General features: G+C 34.1%; 1 protein-coding gene across 6 annotated transcripts in view; it reads left to right on the top strand.

Moving 5' to 3' along the window:
• The window catches only part of Ift80 (intraflagellar transport 80), a 125,301-nt gene that overhangs the window by 19,784 nt on the left and 82,118 nt on the right, over nt 1-23,399 (top strand). For 4 of the 6 annotated variants that reach the window (XM_078043578.1, XM_078043581.1, XM_078043577.1 and 1 more), the window contains 2 exons: nt 5,215-5,325; nt 13,661-13,729. In XM_078043578.1, the coding sequence (XP_077899704.1) occupies nt 5,215-5,325; nt 13,661-13,729 (180 nt within the window). The remainder of the gene's footprint in view (nt 1-5,214; nt 5,326-13,660; nt 13,730-23,399) is intronic. The other 2 variants (XM_078043580.1, XM_040270013.2) reach the window with 1 other exon arrangement.

The following is a 23,399-nucleotide window of genomic DNA, read 5'->3' as shown; positions in this document are numbered from 1 at the left end:
GAAAAAGTCTAATGTAAAAAAAGTATAATTTAAAAGATAAATTTATAACAATAGTAAAGAAAAATATGTTATGACTCTGAGAAGTCATAGTATTTAATTTTATTTTTAGGTTTCCTATGTAAAGTAACAAAGTATACCGTAACTTGTTGTAGAGAGAAGAGAGAACCAAAGTAGGGTATTTTCTTCCAAGAATAGCTGGGATCTTTTCAATACAGATGATGGATCAAAGAAAAGAAGTGGAAGAATAAGATAGAAAACGGCATCCCCCCCCCCCCCCAAAAAAAAAGGCAAGTGCTCAGGGAGGAAGGTAAATGCACTGAGAGGTGATGAAAGGGTTTCCTGCCAAATAAACATATGAGGTCATTTTATTTATCAATGCTATGTTCATTTTTAACCCAGGACTTTATTAGTACATTGTGGTAAACAAACATAAACATGAAATCTACAGTACAGTATTATTGATTATAAACCCATGGTTGTACTCCCAGCTCTGAAACTTGTTCATCTTATGTGATATTAACCCCAATGCCTAAAAAAAAATTCCTTTGAGATTTACTTCATTGCTCAAGAATTTCTTTATTCTGTTTTCCTCCAGCTTTCTCTTCTTGGTTTTACTCCCCTAAGACTGGCAGAAAAGGAAGTTTCAGTTTTTAAATTTGTACATCACTCTTTCCAGTGTTCCCATTTTATGATCCTTTCCTCTTTTGTATTTGTGATACCACTAATTATTAACAGCCAGTTCCCTAATATATTTAAATAATTCCTAATATAGCACTTGTCAGAAAATCATATTGGGTATTTTAGGGTAAGAAATAAAAATCCTGAGATTTGTGGCAGGTCTTGAATAATTTTCTCCTCAATATTCCCTCCTTTTAAAATATTTTTAGAAGAGATAAGTGTTAGAATTTTGTTTTGAGGGGCTGGGGTTATGACTCAGTTATAAGAGTGCTTGCCTGGCATGTGTGAGGCACTGGGTTTGATCCTCAGCACCACATAAAAATAAATAAAATGAATGTATTAAAGGTATTGTGTCTATTGCCCCCTCCAAAAAATCAATTGACCATAAATGTATGTTCATTTTTAAAAAAATTTAGCTGCATGGAGTTGGGCAAATCTGTAATCCCAGTGGCTCAGGAGGCTGAGGCAGGAGGATTTTGAGTTCAAGGCCAGCCTCAGCAACATAAAGAAGCCCTAAGCAACTCAGTGAGGCCCTGTTTCTAAATAAAATATAAAAAGGGCTGGGGATATGGCTCAGTGGTTAAGTACCTCTGGGTTCAATCCCTGGTACCAAAAAATATATATATAAATGTTTTGAAAGAATCAAATTATTTAAATTAAATTAAATTATTTAAAATAGGAGCTACTTTGTGAAGGAATTCTGGTATAAAATCTTTTATTGGGGTGATATAAAAATCTTTTGTAAAGCCATTAAACATTCCTTCAATTATCTTTCATGAATGTTGGTATTTTTTACATTGTATTTTATTAGTTATTATGCCCATTTAAAAATTCCACTTTAAATGTAATTTTTATTTTTATTATTTTTTGTATCAGAAATGAACTATTAGAATTTCTGTGGCTGGGTGTGTTGGAACACGCCAGTAATTCCAGCTACACGGGAGGCTGAAATAAGAGGCTCCCAAGTTCAAGGATAGCCTGGATAACTTAGGGAGACCTACTCTTAAAGTAAAGAATGTAAATAAAGGGTTAGGGATGTAGCTCAGTAATAGAGCATCCCTGGATTCAAGTATCACACACACACACCAAAAAAAAAAAAAAAAAAGAAAGAAAGAAAGAAAGATAAAAAAGAAGTAAAACAAACATTAAAGAAAAAAAAAAACAAAACTCTTTGTGGCTTTTTATTGCCATCTGCCAAAACATTTCTGCTACTAAGCAGTCTGCAAAAGCACTCATCTGTTACTTTTTTCTTAGCCTTCTTGTTCCGAGTCTTGTTCTCATGGACATTTTTTAAGCACTTGTAGTCTTTAAAAATGTGTTTCATGTATTTTTAATCTACTTCCTGTTCTTTTTATTATTCATAATTAATTTAGGTTACTACAAAAAGTTAGGATTAAATTTAGTTTATTTAATGCGATAAGTTTATTCATAAGAGTTTAAATACCTATCTTTTAAATCCAAAACATTCATTGTTTATATAATAAATGAATCAGTGAATCTTCCTGTTTGTATTCACTGACCAACCCCAACACCTAACATGTAGATAGAAATAAATTAATTAATCTCTAGTTTTAGTCCTGCATTTTTTTTTCTTTCTTTTTGTCCTGGGGATCAAACGAGGGCTTCACACAGGTGCTCTACCACTGAGCTACATCCCCAGTTCTGTTTTCCATTCTTTCAGAAAGGTCACAAGAAAGCTGGGAAAGTTGTAGAGAAGAGCCCAAATAGTTAAATGGATAAATATGGATTTTTTACATATTTGATTTATGTAATTCTGCATTTATGCTTTATACTCTGGGTATGCTATTTAAGCAGCTTGTGACAATCAGACTTAATACAAAGACCAAAGATTCATTGTGTGCTAAATCTATGCCAAAAACAAACAAAAAAAATCCTCAAACCAACAACCTCAGTTGTCCCAGTATGTATTTTCTTTAAGGTTATGGGTAGCATGGTAATGTTAGCACTTGTCAGAAAATCAGAATTAGATGTTTTAGGGTAAGAAATATCAGTGATGTAAATACATAAATATTTTTAAAATTAGAATAGGTTGAAAGATAAGTTTTGGACTCTACCTTTCTGGTCAAGAGTTATTTGGTTAATTTCTTTGATGAGTTCATACATTATCTGCAACAGTTATTTATTTTGTGGATATTATGTGCTAGACATTATGCTAACATTTAATGAAACGCCTGAATAAAGTAATGTAATGTCTGATTAGCTTTCCACTTACTATATGTCATCTTTTACCTCTTTTGAGACTATTTCCCCTTGTATTTTGTTTGTAAAGTAATATATGAAAACACATGTACACAAATTAATTTTAAGTTGATTTAATAAAGAATTAGTACAGTTGAATTCAAAGTAATCTTGTTATGTTAGAAAAATGACACAGCAGTAAATATAAAGTTAAAAGGAAGTGGGAGAAGTAGATGTTGCTAGTGGATTGTTAGATGAATGATAGGGTAGCTTACGACCTAGAAAGGTCCTAGAAAATGAATGCTGAGAGAAGAAAGTCATTAAAATTAATGGGAAAGAAAGTGTCAAAGTAGGCTATGTTTTGGGATGCTGAGTTGGTTAACTTTAACCAACTGATTGTGTAAAAGGAAAATAGTACTTTTACAAATAAAAATAAAATAAAAATCTAAGATATGGCCCTGGTCCTGAAAGGAATCAAAACTTAATAAAACATACTTTAACAGGGTGTTAAGTAAAAATTCCTGAGACCAAGAGATCTCTGGAGTAAATGGATTTATTGAGCCATAAAAGATGCTTGCCAGAAAGAAAGAACTAGTCCTGGGATAAATTCCCTTAGCTACCACCTAGGTGGCAGGTAGAAAAATGTCTGTTGTATCTAAAGACCAGAATACTTTATAATGAAAGTTTGGAGAGGGAAGAGTCAAGTTATTTACACAACCCTACATTGGCTATTTAGTATAGGGACAAGATTACCCAAATCAGTGAAGACTTTGAGATAGGTAGGTAATCTGCCAGGGATGTGGTAGCATATAACAGGGCAGGATACAGCATATAACACATCAGATATTTTAAAAGCTTTCAAAATACATCCAAGATTACAAGATGGTCTTTTGTTCTTTTTTTGGCCTGTAGTTTATTGCTGATTAGCCTCCTTCTATCTCTCTTCCTTCTTTCTCTCTCTTGCCTTTTGTAATTAAATTTAGGACGCTCAGAATTTTTTCATTGTCGTTAGCTATAAATAAAGTATCCTTTGTGTAGAAAGGGAGAATAACTTTTTTTTGGTGAAAATGATTAGGTGGGACCAGGTATTGAATGTTTAAAGCTATCTTAAGCATCTGCCTTGTGTGTGTGTGTGTGTGTGTGTGTGTGTGTGTGCGCGTGCGCGCGTGCGCCAGGACTTTGTGCATTCTAGGCAAGCACTCTACTACTGAGATATATTCCCAGTTCTTAAATATATTTTAATGAATTGTTAAGTCAGAATCTTGAAAAGGTGTATGTTAAAAGTGATTTTAAACAGAATAAATCCTTAGTCAAAATTTGATTAGGCAGCTACATTATTCTTTTAGGATATATATATATATATATATATATATATATATGTGTTACATTTATGTATTCTATGGAAAAGTTTGTAGATTCAATGTACTTTTTTGTTTTATTACTATCTGTATATATATATTACTAGGTTTAATGATTATTCAAAAATTATATTGATACTTTGTCTTCCTGTACCACTTATTTTCACATATTTGATTTTTCCCCTTGACATCTGATATAGTTTTACTTACATCTCTTGAAGTAATTTTTAACTTTTTGCCTATAAATGTACAAACTTGGAGGAGAGCATCTAAGTACTTGGCCTATTTTTTGTCCTGGTACCTGACAACAGTAGAAAATCATATAAGGCAAGTGTTTTAAAACCTGGGATTATTTATATAACTATTTTTTCTTTGTACTTTTTCAACTGTTCCATAGCTTAAAAAAAATCAAGAATGTAAAATTCTGCTTAAATATAAGGGTTTCTTGACATTTCTCTTGGCACACCTTAACTGTAGCAGAATTTCATTGTTTCTCTGAACCATTATGTACACGTCTGTTATACCGCTTGTTTCTAGGTTTTGTAACTCTATTTTTATGCCTGTTTTTCTTAAATTTTTTTTTTAGTTATACATGGACACAATATCCTTATTTTGTTTGTTTGCTTATTTATTTATTAGAGAGATTGAGAGAGAGAGAGAGAGAAAGAGAGGGAGAGTTGTTTAATATTTATTTTTTAGTTTTCGGTGGACACAACATCTTTATTTTATTTTTATGTGGTGCTGAGGATCGAAGCCAGGGTCTCACATGTGGGAGGTGAACGCTCTGCCCCTGGGCCACCACCCCAGCCCTGTGCCTGTTTTTCAATAGATTTGTTTTCCTTGAGATTAAGAATAATTACGTTGTTTCTTTTTATGCCTAGAAGGCCTAGTACTAAGCTAATTATTCTAGTAGTACATGCTCAACAGATGTTTGTGTACTGAATAATTAATAAAACATTTCTCAAATACAATTTTTTAGGTAAATTTCATTTGATTTCTAAGTTAGGAAGAGTCGAGAAAAGTGTAGAAGCTCACTGTGGAGCAGTACTTGCAGGAAGATGGAACTATGAAGGTACAGCACTAGTTACAGGTACGTTATTTGTAAAAATAACTTTTTAAAAATTGGTCTTGGGGATTGAACCTAGGGCTGCCTTGTGTATACTAGGTAAGTGCTCTACCACTGAGCAAAATCCCTTAACCCCAAAGTGACATTTTAAATGAAATATTTAAAGAAAATTTCCAAAGAGACAGAAAGAGATACTTTCATTTAGCAATAAAAATTTTCACTGTGTGATAGCAAATGCTTGGCACAGAATCTAGATTGCTATATAAATGTTATAATTCAAAACATATTGTTAGTTTTCTTTTTTTTCCTAATTTACTTTGTTTCTTTTGTTGTATGAATTTAAGTTTTATAACATAGTATGTTTAGCAATACATACAAAGAAAAAAATTAGTGTTGTAGATAAGTAATTTAACATATGCAACAGAAAGTATGTTATGTATTCACAATGGTGAATACATAAACAAAAATGAGTTTGTAATTTTCAGAAAAATAGATGGAACTGGATGATGCAACACTAAGTGATGAAAGACACAAAAAGAAAAATATCACATGCTGTCTATTATATATGTCGGATAAAATAAAATTTATGTGAAAATAGAATACTGGCTCTGGCTGAGAAGACTTCTGGGGCATCAAGGGTGGAAGAAGAAACGGGGCACAGTGTCACACATCTGTAATCCCAGTGGCTTGGGAGGCTGAAACAGGAGGATTGCAAGTTCAAAGCTAGCCTTAGCAACATTAAAAGCCTGTCTCTAAATAAAATACAAAATAGGGCTGGGGATGTGATTTAGTGTTCTAGTGCCCCTGAGTTCAATCCTCGGTACCAAAAAAGAGTGGAAGAAGAGTGGTTGGACATTATTAGTACATGTGTATGCATACATGAAAATATCACACCAAATCTTATTAATATGTATAGTAGATATGTGTTAATAAAATCCATTGTGTTGCATAATTATTCATTCTTCAATAAGAGCACTTAAAATTATACTCTTTGGAATTTCTAGTATATGATGCAGTATTATTAATTGTTGTCTTCTAGTAACCTCTGTTCTCTATACATTCAACTTTTTTTTTTTTCCAGATTCTACACATAGTGTATGTAATATATTTCTTTCTGTGTCTGGATCATTTCACTTACCTCGAAGTCCTCTAGCTTCATCCATGTTATTTTAAATGGCAGAATGTTCTTTTGTTATTAGAGTTTGAACCTAGGGTTGCTTTGCCAGTGAGATGTATCTCCAGTCATTTTTATGTTTTACTTTTAAGATAGCATCTTGTTAAATTGCTGAGGCTGACCTTGAACTTTGCCATCACTTCTACCTGTAGCATCCTTCTTATAAAAGTTGAATGATAAGCCAGGTATGGTGGCACATGGCGGAGGCAGAAGGATTACAAATTTGAAGCCAGTCTCAGCATCATAGTGAGACCTTCTGCATCTTAAAAAAGACCCTGACTCAAAATAATCTTAAAAATGGAAAATATTATATATGTATGCATTTTTATATATTTGACAGGAAAGCCGAGAATAATCATCCATCCCACACTTGGATGTTAAACATCTTTGTACCTCTTCTCCATTTATACTCTCTAGACCCAGTTGCTATATTAGAATGTCATTTTATTGTGTCTCTCCTTAGGAAACTTGACAGGGTGATATTTTCCTACTCACTGCAGTATCTTTTCCTCATCCTGCATTTAAGTGGTGCATGAGACTGATACCAGGTACCCACAGGTGTTTTGTCCTAGTGTACTCTCCTGCTACAAAGCAGTTTGAGTTTTGGGGCTGGAGGCTCTTGTAGGAGCAGCTAGATACCCTTGGAACTGATTGCAATTTCTCCAAGGACATTTGGAATGGGCACTCTGGCATTTTCAAAATGAACTTCCTAAGTGAAAGTAAGCAGGCCTCATTCCTCCTCCAGAAGGACTAGATGGAATCCATAGTCAATTGACCTTGAGATGAAGGATAGCCAAGATGTGCTGCTAGGATCAAAGTGATAAACCCTTCCAAGCTGATCTGCTCCAGCCACTTCTACTTGGCTGGAAAGGCCCAGGCAACAATAGGAGTTGGTGATGACAAAGGCATCTTCAGTGAAGAACATTTCCATGGATCTCACAAATAGATTGATATCATTAAGTTCACCTTTGCTAGGTTATTCTTGGATCTGCCCAGGAAGAGCTCTTTGGCCCAAGCTTGGCTATCTGGCCTGCAGCAGGCCTCTCACCTTGGAGTCTATGTGAGCCAAACATCTTTATATAGTCTGCAGTGGATGCAGAGCTCCTCATCTTGTTGGTTTTCTTTTCTTTTAGAGACAGTTCTGTCAAAGAAGTCTTTATTTTATTATTATTATTTTTTAAAGTTTTTGTTCTTTTTAGTTATATACAAACATAGAGTACATTTTATTCTAATTAGGATCCCAGTCTTGTGGTTGTACATGATGTAGAAATTCACTGTGGTGTATTCATATATATATATACACATAGGAAAGTTATGTCAGAATCATTTCCTATTCTTTTCTCCTCTGCCTTTCCTTCATTTCCCTTTGTCTAATCCAGTGAACGTCTATTCTTCCCCTCCTCCATTTTGTTGTATTAGCCTCCACATATTAGAACATTCAACCTTTTGGGGGGGGCAGGGAATTGGCTTATTTTACTTAACATCATAGTCTCCAAATCCATTTTATTTTCCAGTAAATGTCATAAAGTCATTCTTTTTTATGGCTGAGTAATAGTCCAATGTGTTTATATATCATATTTTATTCATCCATTCATCTGTTGAAGGGCACTAGGTTGGTTTTATAGCTTAGCTATTGTGAATTGAGCTGCTATAAACATTGTTGTGGCTGTGTTACTGTAGTACAGCTGATTTTAAGTCTATTGGGTATAAACTAAGGAGTGTGTCAAATGGTGGTTCTATTCCAAGTTTTCTGAGGAATCTCCATACTGCTTTCCAGAGTGATTGCACCAATTTATAGTCCCACCAGCAATGTATGAGTGTACCCTTTCCCCCATATCCTTGGCAACATTTACTTGTATTCTTTTTTTTGGTGGTGCTGGGGATTGAACCCAGGGCCTTGAGCATATGAGGCAAGCACTCTATCAACTGAGCTATACCCCTTGTCTTGTTACTTGTATTCTTGATTGTTGCCATTCTGACTGGAGTGAGTGGAATCTAAGTGTAGTTTTAATTTGCATTTCTCTAATTGCTAGAGATGTTGAACATTTTTTTGAACATATTTCTTTTGTGAAGTGTCTATTCAGTTCTTTTGTCCATTTATTGAGTTGTTTGTTTTTTTTTTTTAGTTCAAAGAAAGGTTTTAGAGTAGTCAAATTTGAGATAAAAGTTGTAATTCTTTAAAATTTCAAAATTCAAAATATTCTGACTGACTTTTATCTTCCTTTTATCTCTTCCTTATCTTCCTTATGAGAGTATTCTCATCTCTCATCTTCACAAAATTATCTACTACTGCGTAGTTCATGATTTTTTTTTTTTTTTTTGATACTGGGGATTGAATCCAGAGTGCTTAAACACTGAGCCACATTCCCAATCCTTTTTTATATTTTATTTTGAGAAAGGGTCTTGCTAAGTTGCTTAGGTCCTCACTGACTTGCTAAGGTTTGACTTTGAACTCACGATCCTCCTGACAGCCTCCTGAGTCTCTGGGATTATAATTCATGACTTTTAATAATAAATGTGTAGTATTTGACAGTTTCTGTGGGTTAGAGAGCAGTTTAGGTGGATGACTCTTTATGGCTCAGTGTCTCTCATGAGGTTTCACTCAAGTTGTTGGATGAGACTATAGTCATACCAAGGCTTGACTAGGGCTGAAAGATCCATTTCCAAGGTGACTTACTTACCTGCCTCAATAGGTAAGGGAAGAGGCCTTAGTTCCTCTCTGGCTTTGGCAGGAGACTAATTTCCTTGCCACATAAGCATCTCCATAGGGCTGTATTTTTATAACATGGCAGCTGCTTGTCCTAGTGATCCAAAAAAAGAACAAGATAGAATCCACAATATTTTTTTGTGACTTACTCTTAGAAATCATACTCTATCATTGCCATCATATTCTAGTTCATTAGAAGCAAATTGCTAAGTACAGCCCACACTGAAGGAGAGAGAATTAAGCTCTATCTTTTGAAGGGGATGGGATAATAGAGAATTTGTGGATGTGTTTTAAAACTACCGTAGCTATCACCTGGCTTTTGGTCAGAGGGCTTTCTCGGTGAATTGTCCCTTCTGTAATCTGTATTTTAAAAAATAATAATTTTATTGATGTATAATAAAAACCATGTTACCAGATCCATTGTGACATATTCATATATGCATATAATTTGGTCAATTTTATTTCCTTCTTCCTTCCCTTACCTTCCTCTTTTTCCTCCCCTGCTTTTTTTTACGCTGCTAGTCTCCCTTGTATTTTCATGAGATCCTTTTTCTTCCTTTTTTCTCTCTAGCTTCAACATATGAGAGAAAATATAGGACCCTTCACTTTCTGAGTTTGGTTTATTGCACTTAACATGATGATCTCCAGCTCTGTCCATTTTCCTGCAAATGACTTCATTCTTTTTTTTAAATTACTGAATAAATCTCCATTGTATATATATGTATACCACATTTTCTTTATCCATTCATCTGTTGATGGATGTTTAATCTTGTTCACACTGGGCTATTATGAATTGCCCAGCAGTAAACATAGATATATATGTATCAGTAATAGATGCTGAGTTTAATTCTTTTGGATAAATACTGAGGACTGGTATAGCTAGGTCATATGAAAGTTTCATTCCTGACATTTGAGGAAACTCCATGCTGATTTGCATAGTAGTTATATTGCGGAAAGCTTGGTCCTTGTCTCTGATGCCAATCCAATAATGAGGACACAGTTTTGAGGAAAAAAAAAAAAAAGGTTTATTGCTTTGCTAATTGATAGACCCAACCTGATCTTTTATTAAAATTGGGAGCCATCTTGCCACAAAGCCATGAAAAGATAATTTCGGCTTTACTATAAATTACTGCAAATTCTGAACCTGCTTGGAATGCCTGCCCGTGCCTTGAACTCACCCATGCCTGGCTCTCTGACCAGATAGCAGCCCTCTCTGAAACTTTAGTGATAACTCATAAATATTGGCCTTCCCTGGCCAGACAACGACCCTCTCTGAGGCTCTAATGGTCCTCATAAATTCTGATGTTGGGGCCAGCAAAAAAAAAATAAATAAATAAACTACCATTAGTGTGATGCTTGTCAGAGTTCTGTTATCTGTAACCCCCCTTTTGTGTAACTTTCTGGGCTATAAAGCTGGGCTGGGAAAGGTGGGGTGGCTGTCTTGTTCCCGCCGTTTTGGGAGGGAGAGGCAGCCCGGCTGGTCGAAATAATAAGCTTGCTTTAATTTGATTTTAATTGGAGTCAGTGGTCTTTTCTTGAGTCCTGGTCTAACACTAATGAAGGAGAAACACAACAGACACCTATCCCAAAAGCTGTGATTCTGCGGGAAAGGAGTTTGTAAAGAGGTGATTCAAAGCCTACATTCCTTGTGTTCTTTGTTGGAATTGTAATCACTTGTTAATTTGGGACATAGTCATTTCTGAGATCTTCTAGTACCAGCCCCAAAGTCTGGATTACTTTGTTCTTATGGTGGATGTGTACCCAAGGTCAGATAACTCTGTTTAGGATTGGGAAGAAAGGTAACCCTGTTTCCCCTGAGATTAGGGAGGGGGAGAGATTAGGGAGGAGCAGGGAGTGAGGAAGAGAAAGAAACATGTCCATTTTAAAAATAAATTGCATTGGCAGAGCAGCCAAGGCTATATTCAAAGCATAAAGTGTACCACTGTTACAGTAATTTACAATTCCACCAACAGAATTCATATTTCCCATCTCTCTAGCATTTATTGTTGTTCATTTTCTTTTTTTGAGGGGGTAGATACTGGAGATTGGTGGGGCACTCAACTACTGAGCCACAACCCCTACCCTGTTTTGTATTTTTTTTTTTTAAATATGTATCTTTAGTTGTAGATGGACCTACTGTCTTTATTTTTATGTAGTGCTGAGGATGGAACCCAGGGCCTCACACGTGCTAAGCAAACATTCTACTACTGAGCCAGAACCCCAGCCCCCTATTTTGTGTTTTATTTAGAGACGGGGTCTCACTGAGTTGCTTAGCACTTCGCTTTTTGCTGAGGTTGCCTTTAAACTCTTTTAATCCTCTTGCTCAGCCTCATGAGCCCTTGGGAATACAGGCGTGTGCCAACACACTGGCTTTTTGTATTCTTGATGGTTGGATTGCCATTTTAACTGGAAATGAAATCTCAGTGTAGTTTTGATTTGCATTTCCCTGATGACAACATTTTTTCATATATTGAACATTTTTTTATTTATTGGCCATCTGTGCCTTTGAAAAATATCTGTTTAGTTCATTTGCCCACTTATTGATTGTGTTGTTTTTGTTGGTATTTTTTTGAGTTCTTTATATATTTTGGATATTAATCCTTTTGTCAGAGGAGTAGCTGGCAAAGATCTCCCATTATGTCTTTATACTCTGTTGTTTCCTTTGTTGTGTAGAGGCTCTTTAATTTAATGCCACCCCATTTATTAATTTTTGTATTGTTTCCTGAACTTTAGTAGTCCTATTGAGGAAGATAGGGCCTGTGCCTATATGTTAGACTGTTTATCCTACATTTTCTTTTAGCAGTTGAACAATTTCTGGTCTAATTCATAGTTCTCTAATCCATTTTGCATTGACTTTTGAGCAGGTTGAGAGATAGGGATCTAGTTTTATTTTTCTACATGTGGATATCCAGTTTTTCCATCATTGTCTGTTAAAAAGACTGTGTTCTCCAACATATGTTTTTTGTTTCTTTGTCAGGGATGAGATGACTGTATCTGTTCGGGTTTGTGTCTGTCTTCTATTTTACTGGTCTACCTGTTTTTATGTCAGTGCCATGCTGTTTTAGGTACTGTAGCTCTGTAATATATTTTGAAATAGGGTATTATGAGTGTTCCTTTTTTTTTTTTTTTTTTTGCTATTCTGGGTCTTTTGTTCTTCCATAAGAAGTTTAGAAATTAATTTTTTTGTAGATCTTTGAAGAATGTCATTAGTATTTGATTGCTTTTAGTAATATAGCCATTTTAACAATATTAATTCTACCTATTGATGACCATGGAAAGTCTTTCCATCCTCTAGTGTCTTTTTAATTTCTTTTTTTATATGTTATGTTTTTATATTTTCATTGTAGAGGTCTTTCATATCTTTGGTTAGATTTATTTCCAGGATTTTGCTTGTTTGTTTTGTTTTTAGGCTATTGTAAATAGAATTGTTTTCCTGATTTCTTTCTCAGTGGATTTGTATGCTGATTTAGTATCTTTCTACTTTGCCAAATTTGTTTGTCAGCTCTAGAAGTCTTCTGGTGGAGCATTTGAAATCTTCTAAAATATAGGATCATGTCGTCTATAAAAAGCAATACTTTGATTTCTTTCCTTCCTATTTGTTTTCCTTTTATTTCTTTCTCTTGCTAAATTACTCTAAAATTTCATTAGTGGTCTCACATGTATCTTAAATTACTTTTTCAATGGCTTCTTTTTCATGGTATAAAGGTGGTTAGATGTCACTTATTTTAAAAATTAAGAAGGACAATAAATTCCAGGCTGGGGCAATAGCTCAATTAGAATGCTTATCTAGCACTGCCTAAAATAAAATAAAAAATAAATTAAAATAAGTACAAAAATCCCTAACATACCTTGCTACCACATCTTCTTTCTTTCCTTTTTAGCTAAGCTATTCAACAGAATAGTCCATCATTTCATTTCATTCAGTCCCCAATTCACTGGAATTTGATTGCAGTAGTTTTTACTACACTAACAGTATTTCTCTTGTTGTTTTTGTTGGGGTGTGTGTGTGTGTGTGTGTGTGTGTGTGTGTGTGTGTGTTGGTACTGGGGATTGAACCCAGGGGTACTTCAGCTCTGAGATACAACCCCCAGCCCTTTTTATTTTATTTTTGTGACAGGCTCTCACCAAGTTGCTCAAACCAGTCTTGAATTTGTAATCTTCCTGTTTCAGCCAAACCAAATTGCTAGGATTATAGGCCTGTACCTCTGCACCTGGCTTTCTCTTAGAATTCTAAAATGGTGATTACTTTGACAATGAGAGCAGTATATGAATAACAATAAGGCTTCTAAATTGAAGGAAAAAAATACAATTTTAGTCATGGCAGTTAGGATATTTTGACAAAATTGTTTTAAAGTAATTTTTCCATTTCTAAAGCTTTCTTTCTATCATTTAGAGTAAGTTATATCCAAATTTTAAATATGCATTATATCAATACTGTTGACTTTATATGCAAATTTAATAGTTTACTTTATTTTCAGTTGGAGAAGATGGACAAATTAAAATTTGGTCAAAGACTGGGATGCTTAGATCAACTTTAGCTCAGCAAGGTATGTTTTATAATTGATAATTTTATTTTTGAAAGTTATAAAATATAAATGCCTTAATGTTTTCCTTTAGAATCAATTCAGTATAGTGGTTGAGGCTGACTTTGGTTAAATTCAAAACCTAGACTCTCTTCTTTCTATTTATATTTTTTCCCCTTATTTTCTATGATACCTGGTGGACATGGTAACCATATTGTTCAAGCCAAGAAATACATGAAATACTTATGGAATTTTTCCTTATGTTAGTGAATCTATATAAAGGCAATTATAGGCTAAATATTCTTGTAAAGTAATTCTGAAGCTTTTGGTACATTTTCTGTACTGATTAGGGGTGGGTGTCTAGTTGAGTAAATCATAGTCCTAGAAGACATTAAAAGTATCACTTGGGATTGGGGTTGTAGCTCAGTGGCAGAATGCTTGTCTAGCGTGGGTGAGGCACTGGGTTCAATCCTCAGCACTATATAAAAATAAACCAATAAGATAAAGGCATTCTGTGTGTCTGCAACTACAAAAAGCAAAACCAAAAAACAAGAATCACCTTACTTAAAAAGTCCCAATAAATTCATATTATTAGCACCTTTTCTAAATTATGTTGTGCATATAATTTCTATCCTAATAGAGGGGGACAGATATTCTGATGACCTGAAACTTGGTGAACTTCACTATTTTTAAAGGAGCATCTCTGTGTTCCTTATTAATGGAAAGAAGAGACAGTAAGTTGATCCAATGGTCATTTCTGTTGGAATTTATAGCACATGTGACTTTTTTTCTATGTAACAAATTGATTTTTCTAATTAGTTTTTTTTAAATTTTGTTTTCTTTTAATATTTTTATAATTGTCAATGGACCTTTATTTTATTTATTTATATGTGGTGCTGAGAATCGAACCCAGGGCCTCACATGTGCTATCACTGAGTCACAACCCCAGCCCCTAATTAGATTTTATGTAGGACGGTAAAGCAGTTTTACTGGTAACCTGAGAGCAGATGTGAGCTGATCTTCAAAGACAGAATGCCAAAACACTTGTAGCTTATTCTTCAGAATTATATGATGAGGTTATAGTATGAAGCATCAATAAATGACTTCCAAAAATTTCCAGATTTCATCTTAAAAATCGTGTTTACTCTTAGGATAATGTTAAAATGAGATTCTTTAGGTATCCATTAACTAAATGTTAACAAAGTAACTGGAAGTACTAAGTAGTATTTCTCTTCTGAGATTGCATCTTTGCCTTAAATAATTTCCAGGTAGAATATTATCCATGGGTAAAAAATGTAGAGTTCTTAGAAGTAGTCATGAGTGAATTTCAGTTTAAAAAAGTCAGTTTATTATTACTTTAGTAATGAAGTGATAAAATGTACCTTTAGAGGACTAGGATTGTAGCTCAGTGGTAGAGCACTTGCCTAGCATGTGTGAGTCACTGGGTTCGATTCTCAGCACCACAAATGAATGAATAAATAAATAAAGGATCATCAACAACTAGAAAAATATTTTTAAAAATCTACCTTTAGGAAATTAATCTTTCTTTAATCTTCTAGTGGGCATGACAATTTGCTTTCTTCTTTATTGAATTTTTTTTTTCAGTGCTGGGGATTGGATTCAGGGCTTTGTCCGTTGCTAGGTACATGCTCTACCCCTGAGCTGTATAGATTTTTCTGCTAAAGCTAATTATATAAATTATGTGGCATTCTTACTTTGTGATGAGTGATTTATGAGCAATGGACAGAATTCTTCTAGAAATCAGCCCCCTTACAAGGATTGCAGGAAATTTCAGTAGTGTCAGCTGTTGTTGTCACTGAGACATCCTTTTTTCCTTCCCACCGGTGCTCCTCTTTCTTCTCTCCCACAGTGGTGATTGAAGCCAGGGTGCTTCAGCACTGAGTTATACCCCAGCTCATTTCATTTTTTATCTGGAGACATGGTCACTGGCCTTGACCTTGTTCTCCTGCCTCAGCCTCTTGAGTTGCTGGGATTATGGGCATGTATCCAGTCTCCTTCCTTCCTTTCTTTCTTCTCATCACTTTTGTTGCCTACAAATGACACAGATCTCTGGAGAAATTTTGAAATATTATCCCAGTTTCCACCATCAAAGATTTGAATTCTTTCCCAAGATTCTTTCCCTTCATAATCAGAAAAAGTCTATGATTATTTTTATTATTATTACTCTTTTTGTGGTGCTTGGGATTGAACTCAGGGCCTTATATGCACGGTAGGCAGGCACTTTGATCATGAGCTCATTCCCAGCCCCGGTCTTTAAAAATTTTTTTTTTTTTAATAAACTTCCTCGGTAAGTTTTGAGGATGATTATAAATCTGAACTACTGAGAGTAAGATGCTAAAAGTGTAAGTCAAAAGGCAAAGCAGGTGGGTATGAGGAACTCCTGCCTCTATTGAAGAGAGAAACTGTAAATTTTGATATAAAAATGAAATAATAGAAACTAAAATTATTGTATATATTAAAATCTATAAATAGTGCTGAAAGCATCCTTGTGGTATTGTTTCCATGTTTATGGTAATTATGCTTTTTTCTAATGAATAAAAAGGAGCCCCCCCCCATGCTCCTTTTCTTTCCTTTTGATTTTGCCGTTTCCTCATTTGATTCCCTTGGATCTACCGCTTTAGACTTTCCAAAGTCCAAAATAGAATAATTTCTTTAATGTAAAAATTGTTAGTCATAGAAGTCAAGATAATAGTACTATTTGTTCAGTACTGTAGTTTACCTTGACTAATGGAAACCAGCTACTTATTTTACTTATTTACTAAAAACTATTATTTACTAAAAACTACTTATTTTACTCTTAGGGGAAAATGTGTTTAGAGTTTTCAAACTTATAAGTCGGAGACACATGTTCATAAATTAGGGGCTTTCTATAATATTGGAGGTTACAAACAGGGACCTGTGGGATGAATCTATTTTACTGGGCATGGTGGAGACCCAGTATTAAAGTGAGGACATTTTACATACATATTTAAATTTCCTGGTTTTTTTTTTTTTGGTTTTTGTTTTTTGTTTTGGTACCAGGATTGAATTCAGGAGCACTCAATCAATTGAGCCACAGTCTTAGTCCTTTTTATTTTTTATTTTAAGACAGGATCTCACTAAGTTGCTTAGGGCCTTGCTAAATTGCTGAGGCTGACTTTGAACTTGGGATCTTCCTGTTTCAGCTTCCTAATTGGCTGGGATTACAGGTGTGCACTGCTGCACCTGGCTAGATTTCCTGTTTTTTTTTGAAAAATGGGCAGTAATATTGGGCTTGCTATCTGACATAAGTACAGTCAGAGTTTAGTAGCAGTTGCTTCAGTTTTATATATTTAAGGTTTCCTACTTATTTTTCTATACTCCTACCTACTTTATTCATTTGCATTACACGATAGAACACACAACATAAATATCTGAATGCTTTGAGTTTGCAACTCTGACTTTCAATAACATTGATTTAAAATTTTATTTTTAGTGTATAGCATTGTATTTTTGTCTTAATTTGTTTAATAGATAACACATAAACATTGTTTTGGTTTTTTTTTGTGTCAGGGTCTTGCTCTGTTGGCTAGGCTGGGCTGAAGTTTCCCATCCTCTCACTTCAGTCTTCTGAGTAGCTGGGATTATGTGCTTAGTTCTTGTAGTGTTATTTTATATCCTTTTTGTCCTTTTAAATATTACCCATGTCTCTCATATTGCCCCTGTCTTCTAGATATCCAGATCATATTTCTATAGGCAACTAGTGTTACCTATTGATTTGTTTGATTTAGGTACTAGGGATTGAACCCAATGCCTCATACATGCTAGGCAAACACTCTACCACTGAGCTTTTCCTTGCCCACCAGTTTTTTGTGTAGCAAATATGCATTTATATATTTTTCTTTTATAAACAACTGGTTGCATACTATTATGGTATACTTGTTTTTTGTCTTTTTTTTTTTTTCTGGAATCATGACCTATCTTGGAGATAGTTTCATTTCATCATACATAGAAATCTCTCTCAAATTATTTTCTAAAGCAGATGTACCATTTTACATATCCAACCACAATAATTGAAGGTTCCAGTTTCTCCATATCCTTGTCAATGCCTGCTATCATGTTTCTTTTCTTTCTTTTCTCTTTTTTTTTTTTTTTTTGAGGGGGGAGTACCAGGGATGAAACTCAGGGGCCCTTGACCATTAAGCCACATGCCCAGCCCTATTTTATATTTTTATTTAGAGACAGGATCTCACTGAGTTGCTTAGCACCTTGCTTTTGCTGAGGCTGGCTTTGAACTCATGATCCTCTTTTCTCAGCTTCCCAAGCTTCTGGGATTATAGGCATGGTGCTGGGCCTTGGTTTTTTTTTTTTTTTTTTTTTTTTTTTTTGTGTGTGTGTGTGATTGAAAAAAGGGCCTCGTGTATGCTAAGCATGTACCAATTTATCTTTTCAATTATAATCTGGTGGGTGTGGATTTATGCAAATCAATGTAGTTTTGATTTGCATTTCCCTGATGACTAGTGAGATTGAGCATCTTTTTATTTGCTTATTAGCCTTTTTGTATATTTTTTTTTTGGGGGGGGAATACCCAGTCAAACCCTTTCCCATTTGAAAAATTGGGTTTCTTAGCCAAGCACAGTGCTGCTAGAAAGATGGAGACGAGTGAATCACTTGAATCCAGGAGTTCATGAACAGTCTGGACAATATACTAAAACACTATGTCTTAAAAAATTATTATTATTGTATCATGTAATAAATAGTATTTTTTCTCAAATTCCAAAGAGCTATAATTTTTTTAGCATTAAATGACTTTGAAAGTGTTCGTCTTTTTTTGTCCTATTTTTTATCTTACTGTTCTCACTTAAGGTTTATATTAGTTATGATTTAAATAAAATAAAATTAGATTGACTTTCCTATTAGAGTTAGAGGTAGTAGATGTTAAAGGCTCAGGTAGGAAGGTAAGGCAGGTGAAGTAAGGGATTCTTTTCTAGTGAATAGAGAAACTGCATTTTTTGTTGTTGTTTTTAACATTTTGCACAGCATTTTTTTTTGTGCCATTGTAGTCTTTTTGTTGTTTTTTAAAAAGTTGATTTATTGGTGCATTTAATATACAGAATAGTGGGTTTCATTGCGATATATTTGTACATGCATACAACATAATTTGGTCAAAATTAATCCCTATTTTCACCTCTTACTCTCCCCTCTTCCCTTCTCTTTTTCCTCTTCTTCTGCCCTATTGTTTCTCCTACTTTCATTATATCCCCTTTTTTCTTTCTTTCCTGCTGTCTTCCACATATGAGAAAAAACTTTTGATACAGAAATACAAAATAACAAATTATTGTGAAACTTGGAATTCCATAAACATTGTTGAAGATATTTATGATTTTTGTCTTCATGTCTATGTTAATTATGCTTCTTTCTTGATGAATAGAAATTAATTCCTGCCTTCATTTTTTGATTATTGGGGCTGGACATTCACCTAGAAAACAATCATAGTAATAACCTTGTTTTTTAATACAGAAAGCTTATTAATCCCATTTTTTGGGGGGAAATTTGACTTATAAAAATATTATTACTGGTATGTATGAAAAGTTATTGCTTTTTATTAGAGAAAAAATAAATACATAGGTTAAGAATAATTGCAATTAGATCAGTGTGTTATACTCTATATTTTAATTATGAATTCAAATTGGGATAAAGCAGTACTATAAACCAATAAGATATTTCCTCCTATTTTCAAATGAAGGAATGGGATAATGAAACAAGGAACCTATGTATAATAAATCTAATAAAGTGATGAAATATAAATAACTATAACATAAGGTAGAGCATGCTCATTGCTATGTATTGCCATTGGAGATCAGGGAGGCAGATATAATGCTTTGTATGGAGAGAAGGTCCTTGAAAGGTTTTCTAGCAAATATTGCAGCATCTTTTTTTACTGGACTCTGAAGGATGAAGAAATGGGTTTGTTGGTTTTGGAATAGAATTATGAAGGAAGCTAGCATGACTAGAAGCATAGAGACAGAAGAGCAAGAGGCACAGAAGTTAGGTAAATGGGAGTAGATCTTTAGGGCTAGGGTATAGGCTATCTGAGGATAATACTAGAGTGTAGTACTGTCAGAGGGGCCAGGATTCCAACAACCGTAGGGTTTTGGAGTTTATTCTGTAAGAATACAAAACCTTAAAAAAATGTAAGTAGGAAGACAGTGACTTAGGAATATTACCTCAGCAGTTATGTGTAGGGTAAATAAGAGGACGTGGAGTATTAAATGGAGGTGGCTAGTAAGGATGTTTCTGAAAGGTCCTGTGCTAGTGCTATTTAAAGTTTGAAGGTAATGGCAATAATAATTGAAAAAAGTGAACAGTTCTGAGGGGCTGAAAGGGATTAATATCTTGTAAGCAGTAAAGAGTTAAGAAAGAGGAAAAAAATTAGGGAATATGTGTGGAGGGATGTAGGTTTTTTTTTTTTTTTTTTTTTGGTACTGGATATTGAACTCAGGGACACTCGATTACTGAGCCACATTCCCAGCCCTATTTTGTATTTCATTTAGAGATAGGGTCTCACTGAGTTGCTTCCCGCCTCACTTTTGCTGAGGCTGGCTTTAAACTTGTGATCCTCCTGTCTCAGCCTCTTAGCCAATGGGATTATAGGCTTGCGCTGCTGTGCCTGGCCAAGGGATAATAGTTTTTGATTATTGTAGAATTTGAAATTCTAGTATGGAGATGCCTTTGGGCAAGTGGAAATGTGTTAACAGCTCAAAAGTGAAGGCTAAAATATTAACTTGGAAGTCAGTTATGCAAAGGTGAAGGAAGAAAAATGATGCTATAGAGGAAATTGAGTCTCCTAAGGGAGAGATGACTGAGGATAGAAACTAACTAAATAAATGCTTTTATTTAAGCTTTTTCTTATACTGACCCAGTGACATACATAACCAAAAAGTTGCTGTTTTTGAAATAACTTCCATTTGATATGGTTAGTACGTGTTCCCTGATATAGAAGAAAAGCAAAATAATTCTTGGTGTTTAAATTCTTAATGAGCTTGCTAAAAAAACCTGCTAACATGAAGAAGAGCATAATAAACTCTAATGGTTGCTTATTGTATTTTAAAGTCATTTCTAGTAGTAGCAGTAAACAGTACATATTTAGTGCTAGACTTTATTCTAAGTACTGTACTTAAATTCACTCATTCCAGACCTACATTACATTCAAGGCAAAGATAGCTAATGCTTCATTATAATAGTGAACAGTTGGTTTCAAATACTTTCTTAAAAACATACAAAAACAACTGTTAGGGGATACTTTTATAGTGTGAATGTGAAAAACATGTTTGACCAGGTATTTCCTTAAAACAACTGAAATACATTTTTGTCTCCTCTTCTGTGGTTTAAAATGCCTTCAACAGGTTGAAAGAATTTAGATAATTTGTTTTACAGAGAGATAAGGGCCTGACATTTAACACAACCCCAGGTGCATGTGGTTTCTTAAAAAATGTCAGAAAGGTCACATGGTTTTAGTGTACAAAGTCAGAAAAACAAGATATTTTTGAGTGTCTCAACTGAAATGAAGCATAAATAAAAATTCCCATTATAAAAAGTAAGAAATTATTTAACTATTATAAAATTATTTTCTTGATTTTTGCCCATTTTTGTTAATAATGAAGGTAATAACATCTTGTTAAATAATTTGCTAAACTCTTTGTTTTAAAGTAATTCAATCTGGAGCCTTAATTTATTATATCCATACTGATTTTGCATTGTGAAATACAGCACTAGGAATAATTCATGCTTTAATAGGTATGGTTGTACCAATATTTAAAATGTTATGGATTTGTTCCAACTTTTAATGGAATTTCATAATAGAAATTGTTCTTTTCTTTGGGAAGCTAATTAATCACTTTGAATACTGATCTTCATTAGAACTAACCAAATTGAAATTTATATAACTATGTTCATCTCCTTTTTACATATATAGTAATAGATATAGTAATTTACATATATAGTAATATAACTTAATTTCACACTTAATAATGTAAGAAATGAATATAATGAAGACGTCTCTTAGTTCTTGATATTGTATGCTTTTTGAAGTTTTAGTGGTTAGAGTTGAACTAATGAGACTTAGTTGTTGATATTATTTACTGCTGCTTATACAGAACTTCATATTTGTTGCTATTGCTTTTATTTTGATGGAAGGAATGTGGTTATAACAAATGAATGTGTTATAACAAAGGAATTATTTTACTTTTCCTCTATAAGCTATTTTGGTTTTATATCATAAATTATACTTGTTACTTTAAAATTATTGTTAAACAATTATTATTTAAGCAGGAAATAAATTTTCTCCTTGTTCCAACAGGGCAGATAAGTATTCTGAAGAAAGGTTTATAAACAAGGAAATGGTGACCCAGCTGATTTAATGGGGCTACAAATAAATGTTAAGACTGGGAGGATGAAAGCATCCCTAGCTCCTCATCCTGTACCCCAGCTGTGCCTTTTACCATAACTGTGGGCCTAAGGTTGCATCCTGTATAACTCAATGGGAGTTGTATTTACTGAATTATTTCCTTGAGGGTAGATGTTTGTCATAGTTTAGTATACACCCTCAGGAAAGTATAATTTTACTTAATGAATTCAATGAAGATTTGATAGCCTGTAAACTAAAATATATTAATTTATTGTTTTGCACAAAAGCTATATCTATAATAATGGAAGTAAAGAAGGAACCTACAATTCTATCATCTTGATATAAGTATCTTCCCATTCTAATCCTTTCTAGTCTTTACCAAGAACCACATTTGAAACATCTGAAATTTTGCCTTACATTTTCTGGATTTTTTTTTTTTAATAAGTTAAATTCCTTATTTGGAGATTTGCTTTGAAGCTCAGGTCAGCTCCTGACTACTCCTGGAGAATATTCGCCGAGAATATACTTACCAAGTATAGGTCAGGCCCCAAATAGCTATAGTTAGGCTTTCTTACCAAGAATTCCAGCAGACTATGTTTTTAGTACATAGCCAAGGTCATAAACACCCTGATTCAGGATATATTCCCAAGGTCATAAACATTTGCTAGTGAGCGTGAGCTCACTTATGTAACATGTTGGCAGTGTGCTTTCTTTGTTTGGCCTGCATATAAAAAAAGCCTATGGAAGGATTGGGGGTGGGGCTAGAAGCTGAGAGCTGCTGCTACTTCTGAATAAAGCCTTTTCTACTATCCCAACCTTGCCTCACATCTTCTTTTATCTGTTGGGGTCCTGAATTTGTTTCCCAGGGTCTTAGCCTCAGCCAGAGTATGGAAGATGGAGGAGTACCTTCTGAGGCTGGGAAGAGTTTCTATGGGTTCCTTTGAAATACAACAATCGTATAGGTAGGAAGGGTAGGTTGAATCAGGGAGAGACGATTTCTATTCATTAGACTACTGCTGAATCAGTAGTCTAGAGAATTCTATTGCCTATTATACTATAAGGCAATGTATATCATTGACTAACATAAACCCTTTTTAACTTTAAGTTCAAATTGTGGAAGCCATGCTTCAGGGTTTGTTTTGTTTTGTTTTACAGTGGGTCTAAACTTGACCGCTGGTACTTGCTCACAAATGAATTATATCCTGATCAGAAAGAAAATGGCACAAAAGAAATAAGATAACACTTTGACAAAAGAAGAGTATGTGTTTTATTGAAATTTATTCCACATTGATTATAGCTGGGTGAGAC

This window comes from Ictidomys tridecemlineatus, chromosome 3 (genome assembly GCF_052094955.1).
Source record: "Ictidomys tridecemlineatus isolate mIctTri1 chromosome 3, mIctTri1.hap1, whole genome shotgun sequence".
NCBI classification, from domain to species: Eukaryota; Metazoa; Chordata; class Mammalia; order Rodentia; family Sciuridae; genus Ictidomys; species Ictidomys tridecemlineatus.
This window is presented reverse-complemented; position numbering and strand designations above follow the sequence as displayed.